Source organism: Acanthaster planci, linkage group LG10 (genome assembly GCF_054643075.1).
Source record: "Acanthaster planci isolate LZ-2023a linkage group LG10, COTS_SCS, whole genome shotgun sequence".
Classification (NCBI taxonomy): domain Eukaryota; kingdom Metazoa; phylum Echinodermata; class Asteroidea; order Valvatida; family Acanthasteridae; genus Acanthaster; species Acanthaster planci.
Genome location: NC_141786.1, coordinates 3,313,837 through 3,340,427, shown reverse-complemented (window position 1 = coordinate 3,340,427; position 26,591 = coordinate 3,313,837). Strand labels below are relative to the sequence as shown.

Sequence of the window (26,591 nt, the reverse complement as noted above, 5' to 3'; positions counted from 1 at the left end):
GCGATCCGTGTCGTCTTCTCCTCATCGCTGGACCATTTCTGAGGCTGACACGGCTGTGGGACCGTCGATGCTTGAGAGTTGTGGCTCCATGACGAGGCTAAATTCCTGGCTTCTACGCCGACCTACCTACGTGTGGCCCGACAGCTGCGTTCCTTTCGCCAGGACACTGGCTGGGCGGGGCTCTTCCTGACCTTTGGGGGCTCTTTAAGGTATAAAGCTAATTATACTCGCCAAATATAATTTGCCTCGTTCTGACCATAGAAATATTTTTGTCTGTTATTCACGGTATTTTGCGTGAAACGTTTAACTTACAAAGAAACTGGATTTCCTGTGCTTTCATTCACTGCTTTGCTGATTTAAACTTATAAATTAAATTCACTTTAAATTATTTCCTTTGGCTTCCTTTCCCATATTTCTAGCGTCCTCGTTTCCGTCTTTTAATTTCTGTCTGCCACACGCTCGCCGCACGTAAAAGTGTTCGACTTTTACCCCCCATCTTCTATGTATACTTACAACTCTGGTGATAATGTGATGTCATCAAACTGGGAATCAATACAGCCCACTAATTTGTAACTGTAACAAACACTTTCCCTCTAGTTTGTAAACATTTTAGACACACACTTATAACTTAAAATGTCTCTAATCAGGATAGTGTCAAGGTATCTTCGCGCGGGGAACGAGGTGTTAGCGCTTTAGTAATGGGAGACCCTGAGACGCTGTGGAACTTTTCTTATGCAACGAATTTGCCTATTAGTTACACTACAATTACTGTAACTAGTCATGAGTGTGACACGCGGTATGTCCACACATAGATGTCCAGACTGGTTTTAAAACAGGGGTTTATCCTCTTAAGTAATGGGGTATTAATTCGGGTTTGGAAAATGAGGAACTCTTGAGTCTTGTAGTGCACAGTTCTACAAAAACGAAAGCCACGCAGGGTCAACCTACTGACTAGAGCTGGGCTGGCGTGCTAATTATCAGCGAATATGCAGTGTCCTTGATTTTCAAAGCCATTACAAGTTCCACAACAAGTTGACCTTGCACGTCGATGTACCTTGATCAACTACATTATCTGTCTCTGAGTTGTCACTTGTTGCTGTCCGTGCTTGTGGCCCTGTGAAAAATGTGCGCGCACGTTACCCCGTTTCAGACTCGTTGAAGAAGAATCACTTGATGGCCCATTTGGTTGGCTTTCTTGGCATGCACTGTTTTAATGATACTCTTCCCTTGAATTGGACCATGGTCTCGTCTGGAACAAGGTTTTGGCCAGATCTGTAATGACGAAGAAAAGAAGTATATATTGTCTGAAAAAAAAATCGAGGGACCTTTACCATTGTCACGAGTAGGCCTATCGTCCATACTTTGGAAAAATGAGGGTACTGTGGTAGCCCTACATGTATGGCATTTTTACGTGGCAATACAACTAATTGCCTCGAGGAAATCGATTTGTCGGCTTACAAAATTTCATTCTCCTTTACAGAACTTACCCTTTCTAAATCACCGCAGTTTACATTTGTCTGTGGAGCGCAAAATGGTAGGCGTGGATTTTTAAACCCTCTAACTAGCCATGCAGAATATGCCTTCACTGAGCAACCATGTCAGAACAAAGTGGCTCAACTACAAATAACATCAATTCCAATTTAAACACACAGTTCCAAAAGTCTTCAGAAATTGGAATATTGTGCATTGGGGTTGCACTGTTTATTGGAAGCTTTTGCTGTTTGACACAAGCCAGGTGTGTGTTAATTTGCAACAGCTATCACCCTAGCCTGTCTTGTCCATAACATTTGTTGAAGCTACGAAAAGAATTGCCACAGTGGCATAAATTCCTAACATAAATTGGGACGGGGGATATACGTGATTGCACCCATGATCTACACCAGGAACGAACCATTGTTTTAGACAATTAAGGCACAAACTGTACGAAACAACGAAATATTTATCGGGTTCACCAGTAAATACGTTGAAAATTATAGGCATTGTTGTCCACATCACTGGCATCGCCAGCACAAGTGGAAGACATGTCAGATTCGCTATCCACCAGCAATTCTTGCAAAATTTCTTCATTTTCTATGCTTCGGCTGCAGTATTCGATATTACTCGAATGTGTGATAAAAATGGTAATGCACTGCACACTAACGCTAACACTACTAAAAAATATTAGAGTAACATTTTGATTTCATGGTATGTGTTGAATGTTTCCACTTCAAGAGGTATTAATGTTTTATTAAGCTAATTGCAGGTGAACCTGGACCTAAGACTGTCTTAATGTTCACGTGGAGTGCTGCTTTGAATGGATACTTTATTAATACCGTGACATAATTATGCTCCTTTTTTAGTCGTCTAGGCCCCTATACAGTATCTGACGACACTGCCTGTCGTCAGACAATCAATCACGAATGGATGTTAATGTGAGGGCGTCCTTACGTCTTAGAAAAACTTTCTGGCTGGATGGCTCCAAGGGGTTGAAATTCTTAGTGCTCACTTGGCACTGCGGGATAGAAAGGGTGGCCATATTTTGTGCCTTTTTGGCACAGTGGTACCCTTGCAAAGGGCTTTGTTTTTATTCCGATAATCTCAAGGCCGGGAGAAGGCAATTCTGTCCATCCAAGTCCTTGGATCTCCCGAGCAAGATTTTTAAGAATCTGGCATGCATGAAAACCTACTCATTATCACTACAACGTTTCTACTCAATCACACATACAGTTTTGGTTAGCCATTTGAAGATCAATGCGGTCAATGCCATGGGCATGTCAGCCCACGTGCATCGACCACATCATTAGAAAAGTATACTTTCTTAAATAAACTGAATTAGTAGGCAGCACTGAAAGAAACAATTGTTTCTGATTTACACAAAGTTGATTTCAAAATGGCTGCAAGATATTTAGCTGGAATGCTAATGTACAATGTACAGCGAATATTTGAATGTTGCGGGCCTTGTATTTGCTAACGATAGAGAAATCTCTCTTTTTGGGGAGGGGAATTTTATACTATTGGCCGGCTTACAAAAGAAGTACGACTAACAAAAAGTGGCCCGTCCAGAGGACATAGGGAGCAGGTTTCTTTCGAGATCTGTTTTTTTCCCCATTTTCACGTTAAGGTGTTAATAGCAATAAAGCATTTAATAAACAGTGCTTTCACCTGGACTCGGTTGCGGGTTCTTTCGCTGGCTAAACAAGGCTGTCGTAAGTAAAAAAAAATTCTTTTGACCCTGCGCCGATCAATGACCCGAATACGCTACTTGGCCCACTGCCTGAGGCTGATTATCCGCTTTGTTTTGCTTTCTTTTGGGGCCGTTTTGTCCGGTTTTCATGCGTGACGTCCGTACCATCATTTCACGCATCTTCTATATGAAGGTATCGTGCGTCGATAACTCTTGATATCGTTGAACGGGCCTTGACTACCCTTGCATTTTTGCAGGCTTTGAGTGAGGAAAAAAGTATCGACCTCGACCGGTATACGAACAAGGTCTATAGTTTGAATCTTATTACCGAAAGTATCTCCAATGCCAGAGATCGTCCTGATCATCCTGACGCCAGTAGATCATCGTGACTTGAGTGGTCATTGTAGTACGTGTACTCGTCGATTACTGAAACCTCATTTGAATCACGTGAGGGGGCGTTTGAACATAAAGAAAGGCCTTTGTGTATTAAAGAAAGGATGCATTGGAATGCGCTGTCTTGCAGGTCGGCTTAAAAGTGGATTGGGCAAATAATATCTAGGGCTGTATCAAAAGTAAACGATTAATACTGTAACATCACGCTGTTTTCTTCACGATCGCAAAATAATGGAAAATAAGCAACCAGAGATACAGTTTTTGAGATCTATTAAAAAATAACGCAGAATGTGACAAGAGGCAGTTGAAGGGGATGCTAATTAAGAAGACTGAACTTACTGAAACCTAACTCCGCAGCAGTGCAGGCCTGCTGGTACACCTACCAGTGACTAAGATAATGAAAAGAACCTCACACAGACCACGCCCAGGCCCAAGTCCACACTGGGTTGTGGTTGTTTGTTTTAATGCGTCATCATCCTCAGAGGCCATTCGTGCTTCTCTAGGAGGGTTCGATGCTAGATTCCATTGGTCCACCAGCTTCATGATCTCCTAGCTGCCGTAGTCACCAGTTACCGCGTTGTCTGAATAGTACGATTCAACCTTTCATCCAGTCCACCAGACATCTGATGGTGAGGAATTGTGCGAGTTTTATAAATTCTAAGTAACTGACATATTGACTGAAATACTTGATCAAAACGTATGTTCTCTGGCACACCGAATTGTGTGAAATAACCAGTGATATTTGGACATCAAACACTTCATGTCATTTACTTGCTGATCATTAAAGACATGTTGAACTTCTCTGAACAAAACAAAATTTGCATCAAAGGACATAAAAATACATAGAGATGGATAGATGGATGCCTTAACTTTACACTTGACATTATTATAGATATGATCATTTTTGCTGAATTTACACAGGACCCCATCAGCTTCCATCCACAATGCACCACGGTAAACATTGCGTTACGTCATTATGTTGTAGGTCTACTGTTGTTACAGGGACTTGCAAGCAGTTATACGGCAACGTAGTCAACCATACAGTGAGGTTGTCAACTTTACACGTAAGACAGTCAGGTGACAAATTCAATGAATGAAGGTTCGTCCAATACATGGCCATGTCAAATGTCCAATCCCTACACACACTCCAGCCTGTTGTCACTAAACACATCCCCAGATGTCTGAAAGGAATTCCTAAGATACCAATATAACAATGACCAACACAAAGGCGGGGAGGGGGGGCTCCCTCTGTCCTATAGTTTGCTTCATATAGTCAAATTCATCGCTGTCTGAAAATCTTTAAGCTCTGTGTAAACTAACAAAAAAACACCGCCCTCAATAGATACTATTTGCAAATTTAAAGCTCGAAGGCTATTTTGACGAAAACTGGCCTTGAAACCCAGCCATTTGTTCATTTTCAGTGTCCTGAGATGAGCATCTGATTGCACCTTACAGTGAAATTTTCGGAGGCAGTATGTACAATTAGTTTTTGTCAACATTTTTGACAAAACTTCGGTCGTAATTAAGTTGGTCTTTCATGAAGGCTATTTGCAATTTACTTCCTATTAACGTATACAATAATATGACCTTATAAATGTTAAACTCTGTACAAACTATATGGAATCCTGCTGTCGCGTTTCGCGTATGCGCAGACACAGGCTTTACGAATTCCTGTTGATGTTTTATTGTTGGTCTATGAACCGAGGAAGAAATTAGAATTAGGAGATTTCGCCACAATACGTTATCCTTCTCTCTAGTCACAATGATATACCTGCCTGAGAAAATACTCATAAAACCTACCTCGACAGATTACTTGTGATTGGACTCGGAAGAAATCCTTCAGTTCAAGAAATGGTTCTAGCTTAAACGATCACTCTGCCCCGTTATTTGTTAAACATAATACTTCACGATCTGTAAATATCCCTTGTGTGCTCTAGTGTATAATTAAAAAAAAATCTCTGTCTCCCAACGTAAACCCTCATTCTGTTCCAAACACTGATGTCCATAATAATGACACTGGGTCATCCAACAAGCCTCACCTCAATAAAGTTGGATTTTTAAAGTTTTTCTTGTTGTTTTGTTTTATTCAAAACATATGTAATCTCACACCAGTTTCAGAAATTTACAGATCTAGAGTAGAGAATAGGACCAGCGGTATATGACGAATTTCACCCCGCGAATAAGTTATTTGAGTTGTTAAGTTCAGGGAAACGTTACAGAGTAATTATGTGTAATACATAACGGTTTAGAAGAAGCTTTTATCCAACGGCAGTCAGGGGACTGAATGATACCAAGTAATTTGTTATTTTGCTAGTTTCGAGTGTTATAAAAATTAACTCCTTTTATTGCTTAATTATTTATTGTTATAAATATGTATTTCTTAAATTTCAGTACTCATTGTATTTCAATGCACGAGAGGCGAGGCAATTTGTATTGTACACGTATGTATATAAATAGCAATAAACCAATAATAATAAAAATAATAATACAAAACTGCTGCAAACTGCTTGCTGACTACAATGACCTAAAATACAAATACTCAAAATATGGAGGGCCTGACGTTTCGATTCTAGCAAAATCTGTTCTACTAGGATCGAATCGTCAGGCCCCCCATACTTGAGTTTTATTGTTCAAAGAGCTTTAAGGATCCAGGCTGGAGTACGTGTACAATTAGGTTATTCCAAAATTACCAACAATCTGCCCATACATACATGATATCTGACTGTATATAAACATTCCACCAAATATACCGTACATACCAGGTTGGTTAATATTTCAACTAATGGCAACTAATAGTAACAGTATTTGTTCTCCAGCCTATGGACAGATAAACAGGCGAGAGACAGATGAACACAAAGCACGTAAATAGCTGTAAGGCAGTAATCAAGGCCGCTATTATCCCTATTATAATGTTTTAGCATGTAATTAGAGAGTAAGGTTTAAGTTTTCTTGTGAAGCTATGAAGAAGTGGATAATGATTTAGGAGAATAATCCAGACTATTCCAATATTTAGTGCCACGTTGGATAACGCTGTTCCTGGACAAGGAACTTCTACAAACACTAACATGAAGTTTGTTACCAGCTGTACTGCGAGTATTACAGGAATTAATATTTGGGGTTAATGTAGAACATGAATAAAACATGCACGTAATGCATGATTCATATGTTAATGTATAAATTTGCCTAAGTTGAGATAATACAAGTCAGTGAGTTTTAATAGTTTCAAATTGGGTCCAGTGTGTGTTCAAGAAGCCCAATTCTTGCAATTACCTTCATTGCTCGTTTCTGTGGAGTAAGTAGTCTATTGCATTTAGGAGTCGGACTACCCCAAGTCAGTGTTGAGACATTCAAATACGGTAAAATAAAAGCGTTACATCTATACGTTTTGGTAATATGCTACTGCGAAGACACTGACTGTTCATACTAGGCCTACCAATATTTTTAAAAAGATTTTTCAACTGTAATGTAGCCAAAATGCCTTTGCCAAGTTAGATTTTCATCAATTTGTGTTCCCAAATATATGGTGTTCTCTACTCGTTCGAGAGTAGTATCATTTAAAAGTTTTCCCTCCGTGTCAGTTGCCATTTTTTTCACCATTGATGCATAATGTGGTGATTTTGTATCACTACCCTAGTTTTATTTCTTTGAACATAGATGCTGTTCTAAATAGTTTTAAAATCATTCGTGCGTGTCCTATGTACCCTGTAAGCATGAAATCCGCAGAGAAACCACAGGGAAAGGTAGTAAGCTTTGAACCAACAGCTGTTCTATCTTTCAGTAAAAAGCCACATGGAATAGCCTCAGGCTTAAGTATGACCTATTCGGTATATCCAGCACGATATGTGGGAAGGGGGGACCCCCTAATGTGAAGCACAAGCTGTACACCCTAAGGCTATTGTGCCTACTGCAACCCCTGGAAATCTGAGAGGAATTCCAAAGATTCCGTCAACACAAAACAAGACACAATAGAGGGGGGTCTTTGCAGGAAATGATACTCTGCTGCCAAGGCATGTCTAGAATTACCCCGGCACGTGCCTGGAAGGCCACAAAGCTTCAAAGAGGCCCGAAAGCGTTTACAGAGTTAGGTCGTTTATGGGTCACAGACAGGGCCCGGGCCAGCCAGGCAGAAGCCCCCACATTTACGACGACGAAACAAGGCTGTCAAGCATGAACACAGGTAGGAATAGCTGGGAGGTCCTTGAAGTTGGCCTTATTTTTTTTTATCAACTATTTAGCAAAAACCGATTCTCAAAAATCACCACATGCCTCAGCCCAGGGAAAAAAATTAAAACCTTTTTCCATGCGTATTCAACTATTTATAGTATGACAAATAAGCCTGAACATGAAGCAGAAAGTGATTTCGAGCACTTTGAAAATCATGAGAATATCAGAACCACAATCGTTATTTGAAATAAAGAATTAGGTTACTTTTATACATTAATTGATGGTATCTAGAACTTAACGTAAATTTTAATACTACACTGTGGGTATTAACACGTTCCTGCCCGAAGTTATAAATTCTCATCTAACCACTAACTTTGTACACAAATATAGTCAGGATAACTTTTTAAACAAATTGCAGACATCATCATTGATTGTCATAATTGGACGTCATAATTTGGTATTATAATGTCGTCCCAGTATGCCATTAGTTACCCATACACGCTTTTACTTGTTCCTAGAATTGGTGGTGTCAGTAACATCTACTGGTTTTTGTGCAGCTCAGTTTTACAGAATAGTATAAGAGTTTGGTCAACCATCTTTATGCGTGGATTTCACCACTCTGATTACGAGATTTTTTTAAAACGGGAATCAATATAAGCTACCCGTTTCCCGTTTAGATTGAAGACATATCAAACACAAGCCAATAAATTTATAAAATGTCTCTATATGAGGAGGAGGGCGTCAAGGTTTCTTCGAGCGAGGAACGCTTTAGTAATGGAAGACTAGTTGTATATGTAATCGTTGTACTGTGTTTATATATATAATACATGCATTAAACATATATATTTTTTTCCAAACAACACTGAACACGAATCGTGAAGACAGCTCTCATGCACCTACGGCCACGCAAGACTTCAATTTGTACCACTCCGTTCTTGGGGTTGAACCGGAACTGAACGACATAAGAATGGAACTTTCTCGCCATGCACATCAACTATTCGGTACTCCTGTTCACTACGGTTGTCGCCATGAAAATAATCCACGATATTAGGCCCACGTCTAGAGTCTAGCTCGCGAAGAAATATCATAGGAATAGTGCACAGCAAGTGTACCACACCAATTGCATACACAAGGTAAACCGGGTCAAAGAGCCACACGGCAACGAGAGGTCCTGCAAGACTCGCTGCTGCCATCCCCGTGTTGGTTATAGCAAACAACAGTCCAGACACTGCGGCGTAGCGGTTAGCAGCAAGTGTAAAGCACATGAATGTTAGTAGTAAACGGGTTCCACTCGCGGTAAAGAAATGCACAAACAAGGCAAAACCAGCCCAGTACATTTCACGACACGAATTCAGGAATATCAGAGTCAATCCTGCGGGACACAGCGTTAAAATCCCATAAATCCACGATCGACCTCTGAAGACAGGAAGGATGCATGAGCTGAAAAAGCTACTAGACACAATTGCTAGACCAAACAAACCGAATACGAGTGATATAGTTGATAGGTCAGCCCCAAAGGTAGATTTCATCCATACTGCCACGGATGGTTCAAGGGACGTCCTTCCTATGTCGGCAACAAAAAAACACAGTGCTATGTTGATGATTTGCAGGTCGCCAAAGACCCTCCATCGCAAGGTATCGCCGCCCTGAAATACTACGCTGTGTGTGGTTTTGCTTTCTTCAGAAGGCTTACTTGACAAATGAAGATTTTTGGTTCGGAAAGTTATCAAAACGCCACTAATTAGCATAAGTGTCATGGGTATAAAGATGAGAAGCACGCGGCATTCCATTAATTTGTACAGCTCTCCAGTAAGGAGTCCAGCAAAATACGTGAATGATATCCTGGCCATTGCCAGTGCCAGGATACTCCTAAACTCTTTCGATGACTTATCATACATGCATTGTATCCTAGCAAAGCCAATTGGTTGGATACAGGCACTGGCTATTCCTTGAAGCAGACGACCAACTGATACAATTACAATAGTTGTGTTGAAAAGTCCGTACATGAGGCACTTTAATGTGGAAAGAAGTAACCCAAACAAAAGAACGGCATCAAATCCACATCTATCGGCTGCCAGGCCGGCAATGGGAGAACACATCAGTTCCAGGAAACCAGTAGAGACAAAAATGCCAGCGGCTGCGATGCTCGCATGTGTTCCTGTCTCAGCAGTAGTGTTCGCGGAGACAACTGAATTGCGGGCGGCTCGATGAGTGGACGCCCAATCCCAATCCGAAAGAAGAGGGAAGACTGCTCCGTTCAAGGCACTTTCGAGGTAGAGAGCTCCAATACTTGTCAAAATTCTGAGCCATCTTTCTGCTTGTCCATTGCAGCAATCCATGACTGCTGAGGACTTCAGGATCAGGCAAACACAAAGAATAACAACTGTCCTGTGTTATCCAGGAGTTCTGTTGGTACACTGTAGTTACATGGCCATAGATGTTAAGGCTATAAGAATTTCTGAAACGCCTGATTGGTCCTGTTGAACGGTATAGCTTTTGACGTTGAATGGAGTTGATCAATACCGTGGCAAACTTTTTCAAAGGTTAGCGCAGGCTGCTTGCCGCCAACAAGCTTTCTTCGTTTCTGGGGGATTGATTTGCTGATTTGTAACAAACAATTTCAACATGGAATTGATGACAAAGGAGGAATACTGCATAACTGATTCCTCGTCATGCTCCGAATCCCCGTTTAACCCTTTCAGACTACAGCTCCACAAGAAAGGTAACTACCAGCTCACCACCATAAAAGGGGTACATTTGCCCTGTGACAGATTCGAAGCATTATCATGCACTGTGTGTTACACCAATACTTACACGGGGGGACACAGTCAGATATATGAAGTTAACGGGACAAGGGATATATAGTTTTAAGCGTCAAACAGAATTTACATAAACTGACCTCCTGACCCCATGCTAAACCACACTTACCTCATCCTTATGACTTTGTAAGTCTGTGCATAAGACTTAGTTTTGAGGGGGGTTGACTTCCTCAGTCCCCCATGGAGGAAGGACACAGAAGGAGTTACAACTCTGGCACATCAAAGTGCTCGATGATCATCTCCGCCCGGTCAGACGAACAATTCAAAAATTCCAAAAATGCCTGATTACTGCCTCAGCGTAACCGGACAAGTGAGGCCAGTAATATCGTAACAATATTTGTGGTGTTTACTTTGGAATTAAGTACAACCTATCGCAGTGACCAGGAAACAGAAAGAAAAAATATCTAACATTAGATTTACTTTTGTCGTTTTTAATAATTTTTTAAATGATATTGATGCCCTTTTCCATTATCCATGCATATATTTGTCATTTTACTTTGTCAATCCAAAACATCAGTTTTCAAAGTCTTTGTACGAATTTGGCTAAGACTAATCAACAACATGTTGAACATCACAGGATAGTTAAGTTCAAGAAAAACAAAATGCGCTGTTTCATCACAGGGAGTGAGCACAAGATCTCATAAAATACCATAAAATGATTCAAATAAAACTCAAAATCTTACAAACAGCTTGGCTATTAATTCCCAGAAGAAGTCCAGAAGAAAAAGTTCGACAAGGGCAACAACTGCACATGAACACTTCGGGTACACAACCTAATTAAAGCAACTGCGCAAGCACAAAATTTGATGTTGTCAGATCATATCAAGCACCAACAATCGCATGAATATTTAACTTCCCATACTGTAGTACACAACGTTTTAGGGATGCAGATTACCAACAAAAAATTGCGGCGATGATCATGAGGTACAAAGGGGGAGTAGTATTCTAAATGATGATCCTAGACCAAAATTTTCTCCTATACCAACCCGACTAAAAAAGTGACATTTCCAGAAAATTAAAAGTGAAAACACAAAAATCCGTCCTATACCTACACAACCCACTCAAATCACCTCCAACCAACCCTAAAACACACCCACAACACCCCACATCGCACACCTCACAACTCACTCGTGTTGTGAGTTGTCGGTGCTGGGTAACGCGATAAAAACGTATGCATTATTGAGCTCGCTCAAAGAACTTGTGATTACTCGGCGGGTGGTGTTAATATTATCACTTTAAATAAATGATATATAATTTAAACACTGTTAAAGACAAGTATGTCAATAGCCCCAAACCAAATGTTGTCATATTGCCATAAATGTAGAGAAAAACGTTTCAAGTGTCTTAATTGTAAACATGAAATTTATAAATATAAATGCCCAGAGTGTCACCCCGTTTGCTCACATGGAAAAACAAAACAAAGACGCAACGATTGTCATGAAGCTCTGTTTTGTAAACATCTAAAATATATTTCGGAATATTATTTCTCTAGGCCTAAAGTGGTATCGGTTTAAATAAATAATTTTAATAAATATAGTTATAAAAAAACGATGACAACCAAAACATATATTGTAGTTGTTGACCACGAATTTCACAAACAAAATTGTAAAGACCAAATGTCATATATGGGTCTTTTGATCCAATAAATCTCGTTATAGAAGAACTTATAACAAAAAGGAATACTTATGTAACGCAATGCTTTTCACCTATATATTATCGATACAAAGACGAAAAAATGCAAACTTTTCATTGTGATACCTAGGATGACATGCTATGGCATTCTACCCAAAAGCCATTGAATATAACTGGTTATCAAATATGTTGTCATTTGGACAAAGAAATAGACGTCTTACATCAAATTAACGAACAAGCGTATACATTTATTGGTAAACAATCAAAAGATGTCATTCCCTCTAATCTTATCAATGCAAGCAAAAATATATTAATGAAGCAAGAAAAAATTGATCATGTTTTAAAGCCTGTATACTCATTTAGTAAAAATGGGCACAAATGTATGTATATAAAATTAAACACAAAAGACACAAAAGTATATTAAAACTCTCACTACTATCTTAGATGGAAATGAAAATCCAATCCCAAAGAAAGACCTATATGTGTATAACGGTATACGATGCGAGGCAAAATCTTTGATAAGTATCAGTGACATCTATTATGTAAAACATGGATCAATGTCTTATGGAGCAAGTGTAAGAGTTAAAGCTGAGATGATTATTTTAGATTTGCCGGGAAGCTGAAACATACCTAATGATGATGAAATGAAAATTATTGAACTGATGGAGGAAAGAGATACACCTAGAAATGTTGGAGAAGCCAAAAGAATCTTGAATGAAAGTAACGAAATTAACGAAAACGATGAAGAAGAATATTAAGAGTACACTTTGCATCCATGAGCTAAAACATTAACTTACTTAGGATAACGTAAAATTACTTTTCTAGCTCGCATTGAGGTAGAAAACTGATACTTGATAAATAGATATTTTATAAATAAGATTATAAAGTGATATATAAAGATGAACAAAATTTTAATACCGTAGAAAATTAGATCGGGGTCTCAAGACAGTCTCAAGCAATACATCGAAGATTTCAACGTAAACTTACCACCACCCAGAAATCGAAATATGCGTCGTTATTTCAAAAAAGACATCTTCAAAGCGATTCGAGATCACCTAAAAGATTATACAATATCACGAGATGTAAAAAGAAGATCTCAAACGACTCGTTGAAACACACGGTTTAACAGTTACACCCACGGGGCGAAGCAATCGATCTACAAGACCCGATTACCTACGTGTGGTTAAATCTTATTTAGATTATGCCCAAGATTTTGCAAGAGTCGATCTAAATTACAACATCAAGATTTAAAAATAGTAGCGTCAATTTTGAATTTAAAACTAGACAAATAGTTTCAGACGTTATAACATTTTACAACTATTACAACAAAGTAATACGCGACAAAATCGTAGCAACGTGGAAAGAAATCGCTGAGCGTCGTCAAATTAAAATTGTAGATTTTTTTAATCCAGAACGCGGACCCGATGACGACAGAGACAAAAGTTAACAACATACATTTAATACAGAGTACACCATTGTATCGAGAAATGCCTCGTTAAACCAAATTATGCTTGAGCACAGAGACAACTTTATCGAACAAATTGAGCGTTTTGTCAATAAAGGTTCGGGGTATATTGTAGATAAAATAAATACATTTACATCAACATTGTTAGGTATGGTGACATTAGTGGAAGCAGTTATATAGAACTGAACAAATTTGTTAAAACGCCCACAAGCCGTGATTAATATCCAAACTGAAGACGAACAATGCGTACGATGGTGTCTGAGGGCTGCTTTGGGTAGCTACACCCGACACGTGTTACAATGACTCAAAGATAAACCAGACTTTAAGATACACGAAGAAAGAACAACGACTTATACCGATGACGACGGTCTTGAATTTACGGGTATCGATTTTCTCACACCGTTGTCGCAGATATGGCGCATCGAAAAACAAAACAACATTACGCTCAACGTATTAGGATACGAACATCCCAAGGCAGGAGAAAAATTAGGGGCTGCTCAAAGACTCAATAAAGAACGAAGAGAATTTTATTTTATTTACAGCTTTTGAAAAACTTTGCACCGGAACAAACTTCACGTGGACCTGCTTTATATCACGGAAGAAACACAATCTGTTGTTGTTGAAACAGGTTGCTTGCCGAAACCAGTCGTTAAAAGTCACTATTGTTGGATCACGGATAAATCAAGACTTTTTGGGGGAAAATCAACAACACGGCAAGATAAAATACATTTGTGACCGTTACAATTCACACTTTAAAACATTTTAAAGAGTGTAAAGGCGAAGGAAGTTCCGCTTGTTTTGTTGAAATGCTAGGAAATTTATATGGTAAAGAATTTCCCACATTAGTTTTTGAAAATTATACACTCAAACAAAAAAAACTCCGTTTGTGATTAATGCCAATTTTGAATCGATCTTAGTTAAAACGAACGACAAATCAAAGCCACAAAAACACGTCGCTTGCGTTTTTTATTATACTGTAATACGATGCGACAACCGTAAAACCGCCGAAAAGCTTTATCAAGGGGCCAAACGCGAGTCGGGTATTTGTCCAAAGTCCCATGAAAGAAACCAAAAAAATAACGACATTTTTGCAAACCCGAGTCGCTCAAACTCACACCCGAAGAAGAACGACAATACAGTTATGCCAGAAAGTGTTGGATATGCGTGCAACACATTAGTTACAACAAATACAAATGTTAGTGTGATGACCCAAGTAAGGCAGAAGGTGACGCTCGGTGCTAAAATATATTAAACGTTTTTCAAAAAATCCCAAAGTTAGAGATCACTGTCACGTCACGGTTGTCTTCAGAGGCGCGGCGCATTCTTATTGCAACTTACAACTCCAAGTGGTGCCTGACGAAACGCCGATTCCCGTGATATTCGATAATTTGGAAAATTATGACGCGCATCTCATTATGCAAGGAGCGGCCACGTTTGAAGGCAATCTTTGCACAGACTTAGTTTCTGGTATTCCTAAAAACAGTGAAAAATACATCTCGTTTAGTCTTGCTCGACTTCGATTTACAAACTGGTATCATTTTATGGCATCGTCGTTAGTAATATCTTCAAAGCGTGACCAAAAGACAAACTCGATCACATCGATAAACTTGATCAAAACGGTCTGCTTTTACAGAAAGGAGTGTACCCGTAGGAGTACATGGACTCTTGTGAAAATTTACCGAAACGCATCATCCACCGTCAAAAAGTGTTTTATAGCTCGCTCAAACGGTCAAGCGTTGCTAACGAAGAATACACCTGCGCTCAACGAGTGTCACTGGGCAACATTTGGATGTAAAACATTAGGTGATTATCACAATCTATATATCAAAACGGACACTTTGCTTTTAGTGGACGTGTTTCTAAAATAGGCCTACATGATATGATAGTTATAGGCTCGATCTCTCAAAGTACTACACGTCTCCAGTACTTTTTTTCGGACGCGTTGTTAAAACACAGTCGAGTTGAACTCGAGCTGAACTCGAGCCATTAACGGACATCGACAAGCATTTGTTTTTTGAAAAAGCTAAACGAGGAGGTATCTCGAGCGTAGGAGGTAAACGTTATGTCAAAGCCAATAACAAGCACTTGTCTGATTACGACCCTAGCCAACCAACGAGTTACATACTTTATTTGGATGCAAACAATCTTTACGGATGGGCCATGAGTCAGTATTTGCCATTTTCAAACTTTAAATGGGTTGAAAAATAAGAAGTTTTGACACGGAATACATTCTCAATTTAGACCCCATGGGTCACTATGGGTAAACGCTCGACGTGGTAGTTACATTACAAAGAAATTACAAAGAATACGGACCTTTGTAAACAAGCAAACCATCGTTTCGACCAAAATTTTTTTAAACTCGCTAATAATGCGGTAGGCCTATATGGCAAACGATGGAAAACGTTCGCAAACGTTGTAAGGCAGAAATAATGCGCGACAACAACAATCATGACGTCGTAAGGTTTAAACGCATGGTGAATAAACCCAGTTTTAAGAAAGTTATCCATTTCAAAGAATGTGACATGAGTTATATCGAAATGATGAAAACCAAAGTCGTACTCAACAAACCAATTGATGCGGGGCTTGCGATACTGGAACTGTCCAAGATGTGAATGTCCGATTTTATTACAAAACGCTAAAGTGTCGTTATAACGACCGATTACGTTTCTTGTACACCGACACCGTTGGTTAACTCGTTGAAATAAAAACCGACAGCATCGATAAAGACCTCTTGGACTTGCGAGACCAGTTTGATTTTAGTAATTACCCGATGGATCACAAGTTACACGACCCTAAAAACAAAAAAGTCATCGGTAATTTAAAAAAAGACGAATTTGGTGGGGCAAGCATATCCGAAGCCATTTGTATACGTCCCAAGATGTATTTGATCAAACTCAAAGACAGGACAAACGTTAAAAAACCACAGGTGTCACAAAGGTCGTAACTGAACGAGACCTACAACACGAGTCTTACAAAGACTGCTTTGTGTACTAAATTAACATTTACAAAAGAGAAACACAAAGCACAAAATGTCATGAACCAAACAGGTAAAAGATTAATTTCAATTAACTTAATTAAATAAATTGTAAATTAAATGTAACTACCCCCCCCCCATTCTTCACCTTAATTGGTTCCCGGCTGCCAGGTTTGTCTATTTGTACGATTATTTGAGGGTACCACTTTAGCTTAGCAGTCCAACCAGCGAGGACGTAACTCGCCCTCTCTTCCCGCCTGGTGGTCGACCTGATTCCTGAGAACTTAGTCGTGCTTAAACGCGGGAAAGAAGCCCCTTACTCGAGTTTGAGTTTGGCATTGTAATGTAAATAAATGAGACATAAATCACTGCCGCTCTGATTGCCAATCGCATAGCCACACCGGAAATGAATGTCCGTTTTGAATCTTGAAAGGATGAGCAATTTACACTCAATGTAATTTCTTATTAAACGTTGCTGTGCCGAAGTATAGTTGTAACTTAGGGGAAGCGCCTTTGTAAAGGCACATTAACTGTGTAAATTAAGAAATTGTGGCCCTGCATCAACTCTATGTGTCTAACTTTACTGTCCCTGTTCGTTGAGGCTGTTGTATGTACTGCAGGTCAGGCAGTAAACTGCAGCCTGGACGGGACGGCATCATCGGCCTCCTAAGGCTAGGCCGCTCCGTGATGTGGGCTGGCCCGACCGGGTAGCGGACTCCAAGGCTGAGTTCGGGCGGTTTGTTCCCGTATGTTCACGAACAGTTCAATAAGTTGTTCATGGGTCGGCCGCTGGAACGCCGGGAAGAAACAAATAACATGCAACATGGCGGCGTCCATGTACGTTACTCGAGAGTTAAGTTTTGGATGGGTTGAATTCTTTTCTATATATATACAGGAACATTCATTTCTGTGTTTAGGAAAATAATTCATGTTAATGTTGCAAAACGTCCCATTGTCTACATGGTCTATGGCTTTGGAAGCCACCTCTCCACTTTTTGCAGCTGTTCAAAAATCAAAATCTCACGAGTTTTTCCGTGTGTTCCTGTTAAACCCTGACGAGGAGGTGGTGTGGGATCCTGTTCCGAGAACAGTGTTCTTGAGTCGTGTTCCCGCCGTTCGAGTGCGAGAAAAAGAAATCCGTGTCAAGAACAGACCGCCCGAACTCGACCCAACAGTATTGTTGTCGTGACTGACTACACGAGTACGCCTCGCTAAGGATTTTACGTCATCGTACGAATGTCCATCACGATTTTATTCGAATATCACCAAAAATATACTATGTTCAGCCATTAACAGAAACAGAAACTTGGTTCAAATTAAGGTTCAACTGAATAACTGATACATCGATAGGTAGGATCGCTCGTAAACGGTCCAGATACCAGACTGTGTAAGTCACTTGAAATAAAACAGCGTTGTCTACACGTTAATTTCGCGAAGTGACCTATCTCGATGCGTCAGTCCTTGAAATGGAAATTTTTAATTTCCGAGAGGTAAGCCAACATTTTTCCTTACTACGTGTTTGGGTGTGTGGGGGGAGGGGGCGATAGCCCCCCCCCCAAAAAAAAATGGGGCGAAGGGGATATGCGCCCACACCATGCACACCCAGGATTTAACACGCCAAAAAAAAAAACCCTGGACTTGCAACGCCTTTGTATGAAATAAAAGCAAACTAGCCCCACAAATAGGGCTGTAGTGGCTCTCTTTTACAATTTGTCTCTTCTCTGTCGCCACCACAGCCCTACTTCAAGGCATGTCCTAAATGTCTGAAATCCAGACTGAAGGATTGTCACATACTTTGAATCCTAATATCTTCCGAAATGAGAATGACTCGACAATTTTACTTACTGTTGCGTATTCCTCAGAGTTTGGACTTTTATATGAGCACCCTAAAGCTTTCCAAAGCCGTATATTATCTGATGTATTCCGGTGTTAATTTTGCAAAACTTACCATTGTCTATGGCTTTGGAAGCCATCTCTCTACTTTTTGCAGCCGTTCAAAAATCAAAATCTCACGAGTTTTTCCGTGTGTTCCTGTAAAACCCTGACGAGGAGGTGGTGTGTGATCCTGTTCCGAGAACAGTGTTTTTGAGTCGTGTTCGCGCCGTTCAAGCGCGAGAACAAGAAACCCCTGTCAAGAACAGACCGCTCGAAGCCAGCAGTGTGATGGTGATTCGCCTGGTATAGCGCCCTCTTGTGGCAGCGTGTTACACCGTGCCGCTACCCATGGTTAAAACCAAAGATTGTAGAGTCCAGTCCACTAATTCAAGCCCCATTGAAAACAGTGTAAAATCAGCACCGTTCAGGGCCCAATAGCATGCACGCCAACATCCCTGAGATTTCTGAAACACAAATGAAATTCTTGTCTGGTCACCTATCTTTCATTTTCTTTTCAATTTTTTGTGGGTTAACCAATTACATTTTTAATTTTTCCCACAAAACAAAATCACCCCCAAAAAGTGATTTTTCCGAAGTCTGATTGCAGCCATTTTTCAAGTGGCAACCCTCAACTTTCTCGGGCACTTAGGACCATTTTTCAACCGTAGTTTTCAGCCCTTCTGCCCTCAAATGAAAGCTCAAAGACCCAGGGAGTTGATCCTGGCAACGATTTACACAATCTCACCATTTTGGGGGCCAAACAATCTCCTTTTGCAAAAGATACTGCGGGTGGGGGCACTTTTAATGCTAATGAGCTGGTCAGAAATTCTCACTTGAATTAGTGGTCTGCACCCTGGTCAGAGAAGTTGTTGGTCAGATAATCCTGCAGGCGCACATGGCTTCCAATGTGTGTGACTGTCCTTGCAATCTTTGGTTAAAACCATATTGAACCAAGGCCCTTTTCTAATACGCGACTTGGGCTCCGTCTCAGGCTTCGTTCCCAAAACCAATCCCCGATTGTGGGCCTTAAATGTTCAAATTAAATTGGATTACTGTAATTTCTGGCTCTCTTTCATCTTATTTGGTGTTCTCTGGCACTATTAGTGTAATTACTGCGCTTACAGCTTCAAAGTCAGCTAGTTAAAAAACAGTTGAAGCCTCAGACGGAGCCGAATTGAGTATTGGAAAACGGCCCATGACTTACGATTACGCGGATTTCACCAGGCTGCCCAAATTACTCGGCTGAGGCTTGGAGCACGGAGTTACGCACGAGAATTCTGGTTGTGGCTGCAGCAACTTCCCATTGATTTTTATGTTATGTTGAGCCGAAGCCAAGTCATCCGGACACAGCTAACAACGCTCAACCGTCATCAGTTCATGACCCACTTGCCGTTTGACTCATTGGCGCAAGATCTCATTGGCTTAGAAACAGACGAATGCACCGATTCAACCAATCATCAAGCGCGGCAGTATTGCAACACGAGCGCGTCCATATCATTTCATTGCGCGATCATTGCAATGATCGCTTCCATGAAATAATGGCGTCGGCGCAGGAGAGCCAGAGAAAACGGAGGAGACACTGTTCAGAGGTGGGAGATGTAATTAAATTTCGACCAGAGGAAAATCCTAAATGGCGTAAAGAGGAAGATAATGTTCCACCAGTGGATGACATGGTAAGGGAGATTGTAGGATTCCAAGCGAAGTGGAATCTTATGAAGGAAAAATGCAACGCTGATGTTGGGTCTGTGCAGAGACAATTCCTAGACAAATTTATTTTTCACTGCAACAAGGAAGAGGACCACGGTTGTGGTACTTTGGAGGACACTCAAGAGTGTCTGGCCTCGAAAAAGGACTATTCCCACTTGTCAGATAAAGAAAAAGAAACAGTGGACTTGAAAAATGCCTACGAATACTTGCTAGATGTAAAGGAAAAAGAAAAGGACACAAAATCTCATGGCATGATTGAGGAATCCATGCTGAGAGGTGCACACAAAATAATCCTCAAAAGTGCACCCAAGAATCCACATCTCACTGAACCGGGGCAATACAGTGATAAACAGCGGTATACAACTTATAAAGGAGAGATACATGAATACCAAATGCCAGACGACATGCACAGAGTCGTTAATAATATTTTAGACAGGTTTAACTCTCTGTTTGAAGAATCACAGAGTAGACTTGCAAAGTCCAATTCCCAAGGAAGCCAGACAGATGAAGCAGATGCCATCTCCCAAGGAAGCCAGACAGATGAAGCAGAGGATTCTGAGCAGCTTTTTGACAACACGTTTAAGCTGCTGAAAACTTGCAGTTGGCTGGTGTTTGAGATGCTTGACCTGCATCCGTTTGGAGATGGCAATGGGAGACTTTGTCGTTTGCTCTGCAGCTACGTGCTGTCCACCTGCACCCCTTTCCCCACGCCCATCTACAACATCTGGAGCACATCCTCCAAAGATGACTACCAGGATGCCCTCGTGGAGGCAAGGAAGACGGAAGGTCGTCATCCTCGGGCACTGGCCACCATGATCATCGAATGCAGCTGGTATGGTTGGAAAAAGTTCCTCGAATGTCTTTCTGAAGTGGACACTGATAAGAAGCCGAAAAAAGAGGCATCTTGCCCAGAGCAGGAAGAGTACAGCCTTGAGGACAGCTCACTGCCATGTCAAAAAGTGAAAGTGAAAAAGGCTGGCCAGAAATGAATTGATCGTATTACAATTGCATTATTATTGGCTTCATGTACATGTAACATGGACATGAATTATGTGATAAAATTTCCGTCCATGCTTGCGGAATCTTCAATGTGCAACATGTAAAGTGAAATTGTCTTAGTTTTACAGAAACATGTACATGTATATTAATATTGCGACCGGGAGAAGACTGAAAAAGCACTGTATTTTGACGTACACGTACTTTCTGTTCATGTTACGCACATAACATTCCAAGCAATCATCCCACCGGTAAACTTTGCAGGGAAAGATATTTAAGGAGAATCCTAATGTTAGTTTGTCTATGAGTTTGGGGGTAACCGTACATTGTACAAATACATGTATGAACCTTTGCTGAAAGTTTCCTCATATACTAAAATTGGTCTTTTATCTTGAGTGTTTTTTTTACTTGCCTGTTTTCTCCAGAGGGAACAGGGCAGAGTGGTACCTGTACATGTACAGTTGAAAACTATAAATTAAGAAGAGCATTGACAGTACAAGGTCATATATTTAAACAAGGACAGTTTTTGGTCCCAAGTCTTTTTTCTTTGTTTTCCATTTTAAGTGACATTTTTTTGTGTACATGTACACAACACAAGGTTATAAACTTGTCCCAAGGACCTTGTTATCAGTGTTCCACTGTACATGTAAAAACGTGAAAGTACTTGCACTTTACTGCCCCTACGAGGGCCTGCGTCTGAGATAAGGCCTGCGTAGGCTACTGCTTGTGGGCCTCGGCCTCGTCTTGTAAAGACCAAGAAGAGAATATACAATGTACAGTCAACCGTCGTTAACAATAGCTTCGTTAATACAATAGTCTGCTTATACCGAGGATAATCATAGGTCCCAATCCTTTGTTTGTCATTGTTTTTATCCCTGATAAACAAGGTTCCTGTTATAACAAGGTAATTTGCCAAGTCTGAAGGGCCTCTTATTAACGAGGTTCGACTGTAGATGACAGAGACTACCCATGACCTAGAGTGAATACATGTATGTCAGTGTAAATCCCATGGAATCAATGGAAAAGACTCTTGCATCGTGTGTAAACGGGCTTCCAGAGCTACGGCATGTACATGTATGTAGGACTGCATGTTGTCAGTGCGTCTCCGCGTATTTCCAGTGGAGTGAAGACCTACATGTACATCTAGACCTACATGTAGCTTTAGATGAACAGTTCAGTTGCAGCCTTGACTTGGCTACCACCCTTTTACTGATGGTCTAGGGTGCCGTGCTCGACCTGCACAACACTGCAGTTCCAACAAGGGGTAAAGTCAAGACCAGACTCACTGTCTGCAGTGCTTAGATTGGGGGGGTGGGATTCCAAGGTGTTTTTAAGCAAATTTGTGAATTTTATGCTCTTTCCTTCTTTTTGGCCTCGCCCCCCATTTCAATTTTAAGCAGGAAAAGGGGGTACGAGGTTATGATGTGTAGTGTACCTGTACGTTTTTCTCCTGTAAATATTTTAAAAATGTACACCTCTGAAGATCATGTCAGCTTTCGAGGGTACAGTATTTTTTACAGGCTTCAATGTGGCATTTTGTGTTCAATACCAAATGCCCACGAGCCATCATATGGCAACCTTTGTCATGTGTGAAATGCATACATGTATATGTGCATACATGTACAGACAGCTGATACAAATTATACAGGTAGATGAGTACATGTACATCATAATCGGATGATCTGAAATTTTGATCAAAAGTTTTGATCCAGCATTTACTATAAGGCAAGAAATAGTTTCAATGAAACACTACAAATGATTTTAGTGCCAAATCATCTATCAGTGTTTTTAGACAGGCCGCTTTACTTCGTGCATTAACTTGCTTGCCAAAATAATGTTTTCTTTAAAGTGCTTGTGGTTTAGTTTTATAGCTCCAGTACTAAAGTAAATGCAAATTGGTTTATGGGCAGTATCCTTTGTTAAACTCGTCAGTCCTCAATAACCTGTACCACGATTTAGAACTGTTAAAATGAATGACTTTTATGTAGTGGGTGGGGTTAACAAGTTTCCTGTCCCCCCCAAGAGATGTGCCGTAATGTTGCAATGTAGTAAAATAACTTGAAATACATGTACGCACATGTAACCATCTACACAAGCCTTTTCACGCTTGAGATTTTATTTATGCTTACTTGCATACTCGGATACTCAATTGATTCTGTACCCAGTAAATGTACAATGATGTGCATGACATGTTACATGTATCAGAGGTGTCCTGATGAATTAAGCTTCAACTTTCTGACATACTGTATCCAAAGATTTGAAGATGTGTTACATTATTAGTTATCACATGAGCTCTAGTGGGATATAGATGCACTACATTATTGTGTTTCACAAGCGTGAACGTGATAAGTCATTTACATGAACATGTACATGTATCTTCAAGTAAACTTGACTTGCAATGAAGATAATTAGTGGAAACGTGCCGGCTGCTTTGATTTTACAGTAAATTTTGCAGCCGTGCAATGCATTTACATCGGGTTCAGACAGCTCATTATGCGGGTTTAACATGAACCTTGCAGCACAGTTGTATGCCACACTGTTGCCATGGATCGACCAATCAGAATTGGGAATTCAGGTTTGCCTGAAGATAATTGTCCAATGTTACTCTGATTCTGCAATTTGTACATTTTACATCTACATGTGTGGTGGTGTTGTTTTTTTACACAATGTACATGTACCCGAGACTGGCAATGTCCAAGTTACATATACATGTGCCAAAGGCGACATTACCAAATGCTGCCTAACTCTTGTCTTTCACAGTCAGCAGAATGTGTTGCATTAAAATGAGGCTGAGCAATACCTGTACATTTACATATATTTGTGACCTAAATATCAGTTTACATGTGCAGTAGTTATCAGGTCATGTCAATAGGTACAATACAACAGACAAAATTTACTGAAGCACATGTATCTAAATGTAAATATAAACTACCCATTTCCCGTCTAGATTGAAGACATATCAAACACAAGCCAATAAATTTATAAAATGTCTCTATATGAGGAGGAGGGCGTCAAGGTTTCTTCGAGCGAGGAACGAGGTGTTGGCGGAAGACTAGTTGTATATGTAATCGTTGTACTGTGTTTATATATATAATATATGTATTAAACATTTTTTTTTCCAAACAACACTGAACACGAATTCGTGAAGACAGCTCTCATGCACCTACGGCATGTGGAAAGAAGTAACCCAAACAGAATAACGGCATCAAATCCACATCTATCGGCTGCCAGGCCGGCAATGGGAGAACACATCAGTTCCAGGAAACCAGTAGAGAAAAAAATGCCAGCGGCTGCGATGCTCGCATGTGTTTCTGTCTCGGCAGTAGTGTTCGCGGAGACAACTGAATTGCGGGCGGCTCGATGAGTGGACGCCCAATCCCAATCCGAAAGAAGAGGGAAGACCGCTCCGTTCATGGCACTTTCGAGGTAGAGAGCTCCAATACTTGTCAAAATTCTGAGCCATCTTTCTGCTTGTCCATTGCAGCAATCCATGACTGCTGAGGATTTCAGGATCAGGCAAACACAAAGAATAACAAATGTGCTGTGTTATCAAGGCGTTCTGTTGGTGCACTGTAGTAACATGGGCATAGATGTTAAGGCTATAAGAGTTTCTGAAACGCCTAATTGGTTCTGTTGAACGGGATAGCTTTTGACGTTGAATGGAGTTGATCAATAACGTGGCAAATTTTTGCCAAGGTAAGCGCAAGCTGCTTGCCGCCAACAACTTTGCATCGTTGCTGGAGAATTGATTTGTAACAAGCGATTCCAACATGGAATTGATGACAAAGGAGGAATACTGCATAACTAATGCCTTGTCATGCTCCGAATCCCCGTTTAACCCTTTCAGACTACCGCTCCACAAGAAAGGTAACTACCAGCTCACCACCATAAAAGGGGTACATTTGCCCTGTGACAGATTCGAAGCATTATCATGCACTGTGTGTTACACCAATACTTACACGGGGGGACACAGTCAGATATATGAAGTTGACGGGACAAGGGACATATAGTTTTAAGAGTCAAACAGAATTTACATAAACTGACCTCCTGACCCCATGCTAAACCACACTTACCTCATCCTTATGACTTTGTAAGTCTGTGCATAAGACTTAGTTTTGAGGGGGGTTGACTTCCTCAGTCCTTCGAACCATAGAGGAAGGACACAGAAGGAGTTACAACTCTGGCACATCAAAGTGCTCGATGATTATCGAGAGTTTGGACTTTTATATGAGCACCCTAAAGCTTTCCAAAACCATATATTTACCGATGTATTCCGATGTTAATTTTGCAAAACTTCCCATTGTCTATGGCTTTGGAAGCCATCTCTTTACTTTTTGCAGCTGTTCAAAAATCAAAATATCACGAGTTTGTGGTGTGTGATGCTGTTCCGAGAACAGTGCTCTTGAGTCGTGTTTGCGCCGTTCGATCCCGCCGTTCAAGCGGGAACAAGAAACCCGTGTCAAGAACAGGCCGCCCGAACTCCACCAGTGTGATGGTGATTCGTCCGGTATAGCGCCATCTTGTGGCAGCGTGTTACACCGTGCCACCACCCTTGGTTAAAACCATTTCGAACCAAGGCGCTTTTCCAATACTCGACTCGGGCTTCGTCTCAGGCTTCGTTCCCAAAACCAATCCCCGATTGTGGGCCTGAATCGTTTAAATTATATTGGATTATTGTAATTTCTGGCTCTCTTGCATCTTATTTGATGTTCCGTGGCACTATTAGACTAATTACTGCGCTTACAGCTTCAAAGTCTGCGAGGCAATCTGATTTTTTACTCACACGGTCTCGGGAGCGGACTATTCCGTTGAGTCCGTTCTCATTTTTCAGGGTTGCAGAGCCCTGAGTCCGTCCTAAAGGTATATTAATTAAAAACCAGTTGAAGCCTGAGACGGAGCCAAAGTTGAGTATTGGAAAACGGCCCATGACTAAGGCTTGCCCGAATTACTCGGCTGAGGCTTGGCGCATGGAGTTACGCACGAGAAGTCTGGTTGTGGCTGCAGCCACTTCCCGTTGATTTTTATGTTATGTTGAGCCGAAGCCAAGTCGTCCGGACACAGCTAATAATAGGATCATACGCTGCAACCGTGATCAGTTCATGACCCAGCTGCCGTTTGACTCATTGGCGCAAGATCTCATTGGCTTAGAAACAGACGAATGTACCGATTCAACCAATCATCAAGCGCGGCAGTATTGCAACACGATTGCATCTATTGATCTCCATTGTAACATGTATCATATCAATGCGCAATCATTGCAATGATCGCGTCCATGAAAAAATGGCGTCGGGACAGGAGAGCCAGAGAAAACGGAGGAGGCACTGTTCAGAGGTGGGAGATTTAATTAAATTTCAACCAGAGGAAAATCCTAAATGGCGTACAGAGGGAGATAATAAAAATAAC

General features: G+C 40.7%; 1 protein-coding gene and 1 long non-coding RNA gene across 2 annotated transcripts; one reads left to right on the top strand and one right to left on the bottom strand.

The window, feature by feature from the left end:
• Positions 1 to 334: 334 nt before the first annotated feature.
• Positions 335 to 10,120, bottom strand: LOC110984350 (uncharacterized). Its single transcript, XR_015426901.1, has 3 exons — positions 5,357 to 10,120; positions 3,940 to 4,179; positions 335 to 1,272 (listed from the first exon to the last, which is right to left on the bottom strand). It is a non-coding gene; the product is annotated as an uncharacterized LOC110984350 (long non-coding RNA).
• Positions 10,121 to 19,987: 9,867 nt separating this feature from the next.
• Positions 19,988 to 23,999, top strand: LOC110984322 (uncharacterized). Its single transcript, XM_087142689.1, has one exon. The coding sequence runs from the start codon at positions 20,024 to 20,026 to the stop codon at positions 21,179 to 21,181; it is 1,158 nt and encodes a 385-aa protein (XP_086998815.1). The 5' UTR covers positions 19,988 to 20,023; the 3' UTR covers positions 21,182 to 23,999.
• The last annotated feature ends 2,592 nt before the right edge of the window (positions 24,000 to 26,591 follow it).

What these genes read in the sequence shown, in the direction of transcription:
- LOC110984322 (XM_087142689.1), top strand. Translation starts at nt 20,024, where the DNA reads ATGGCGTCGGCGCAGGAGAGCCAGAGAAAACGGAGGAGACACTGTTCA.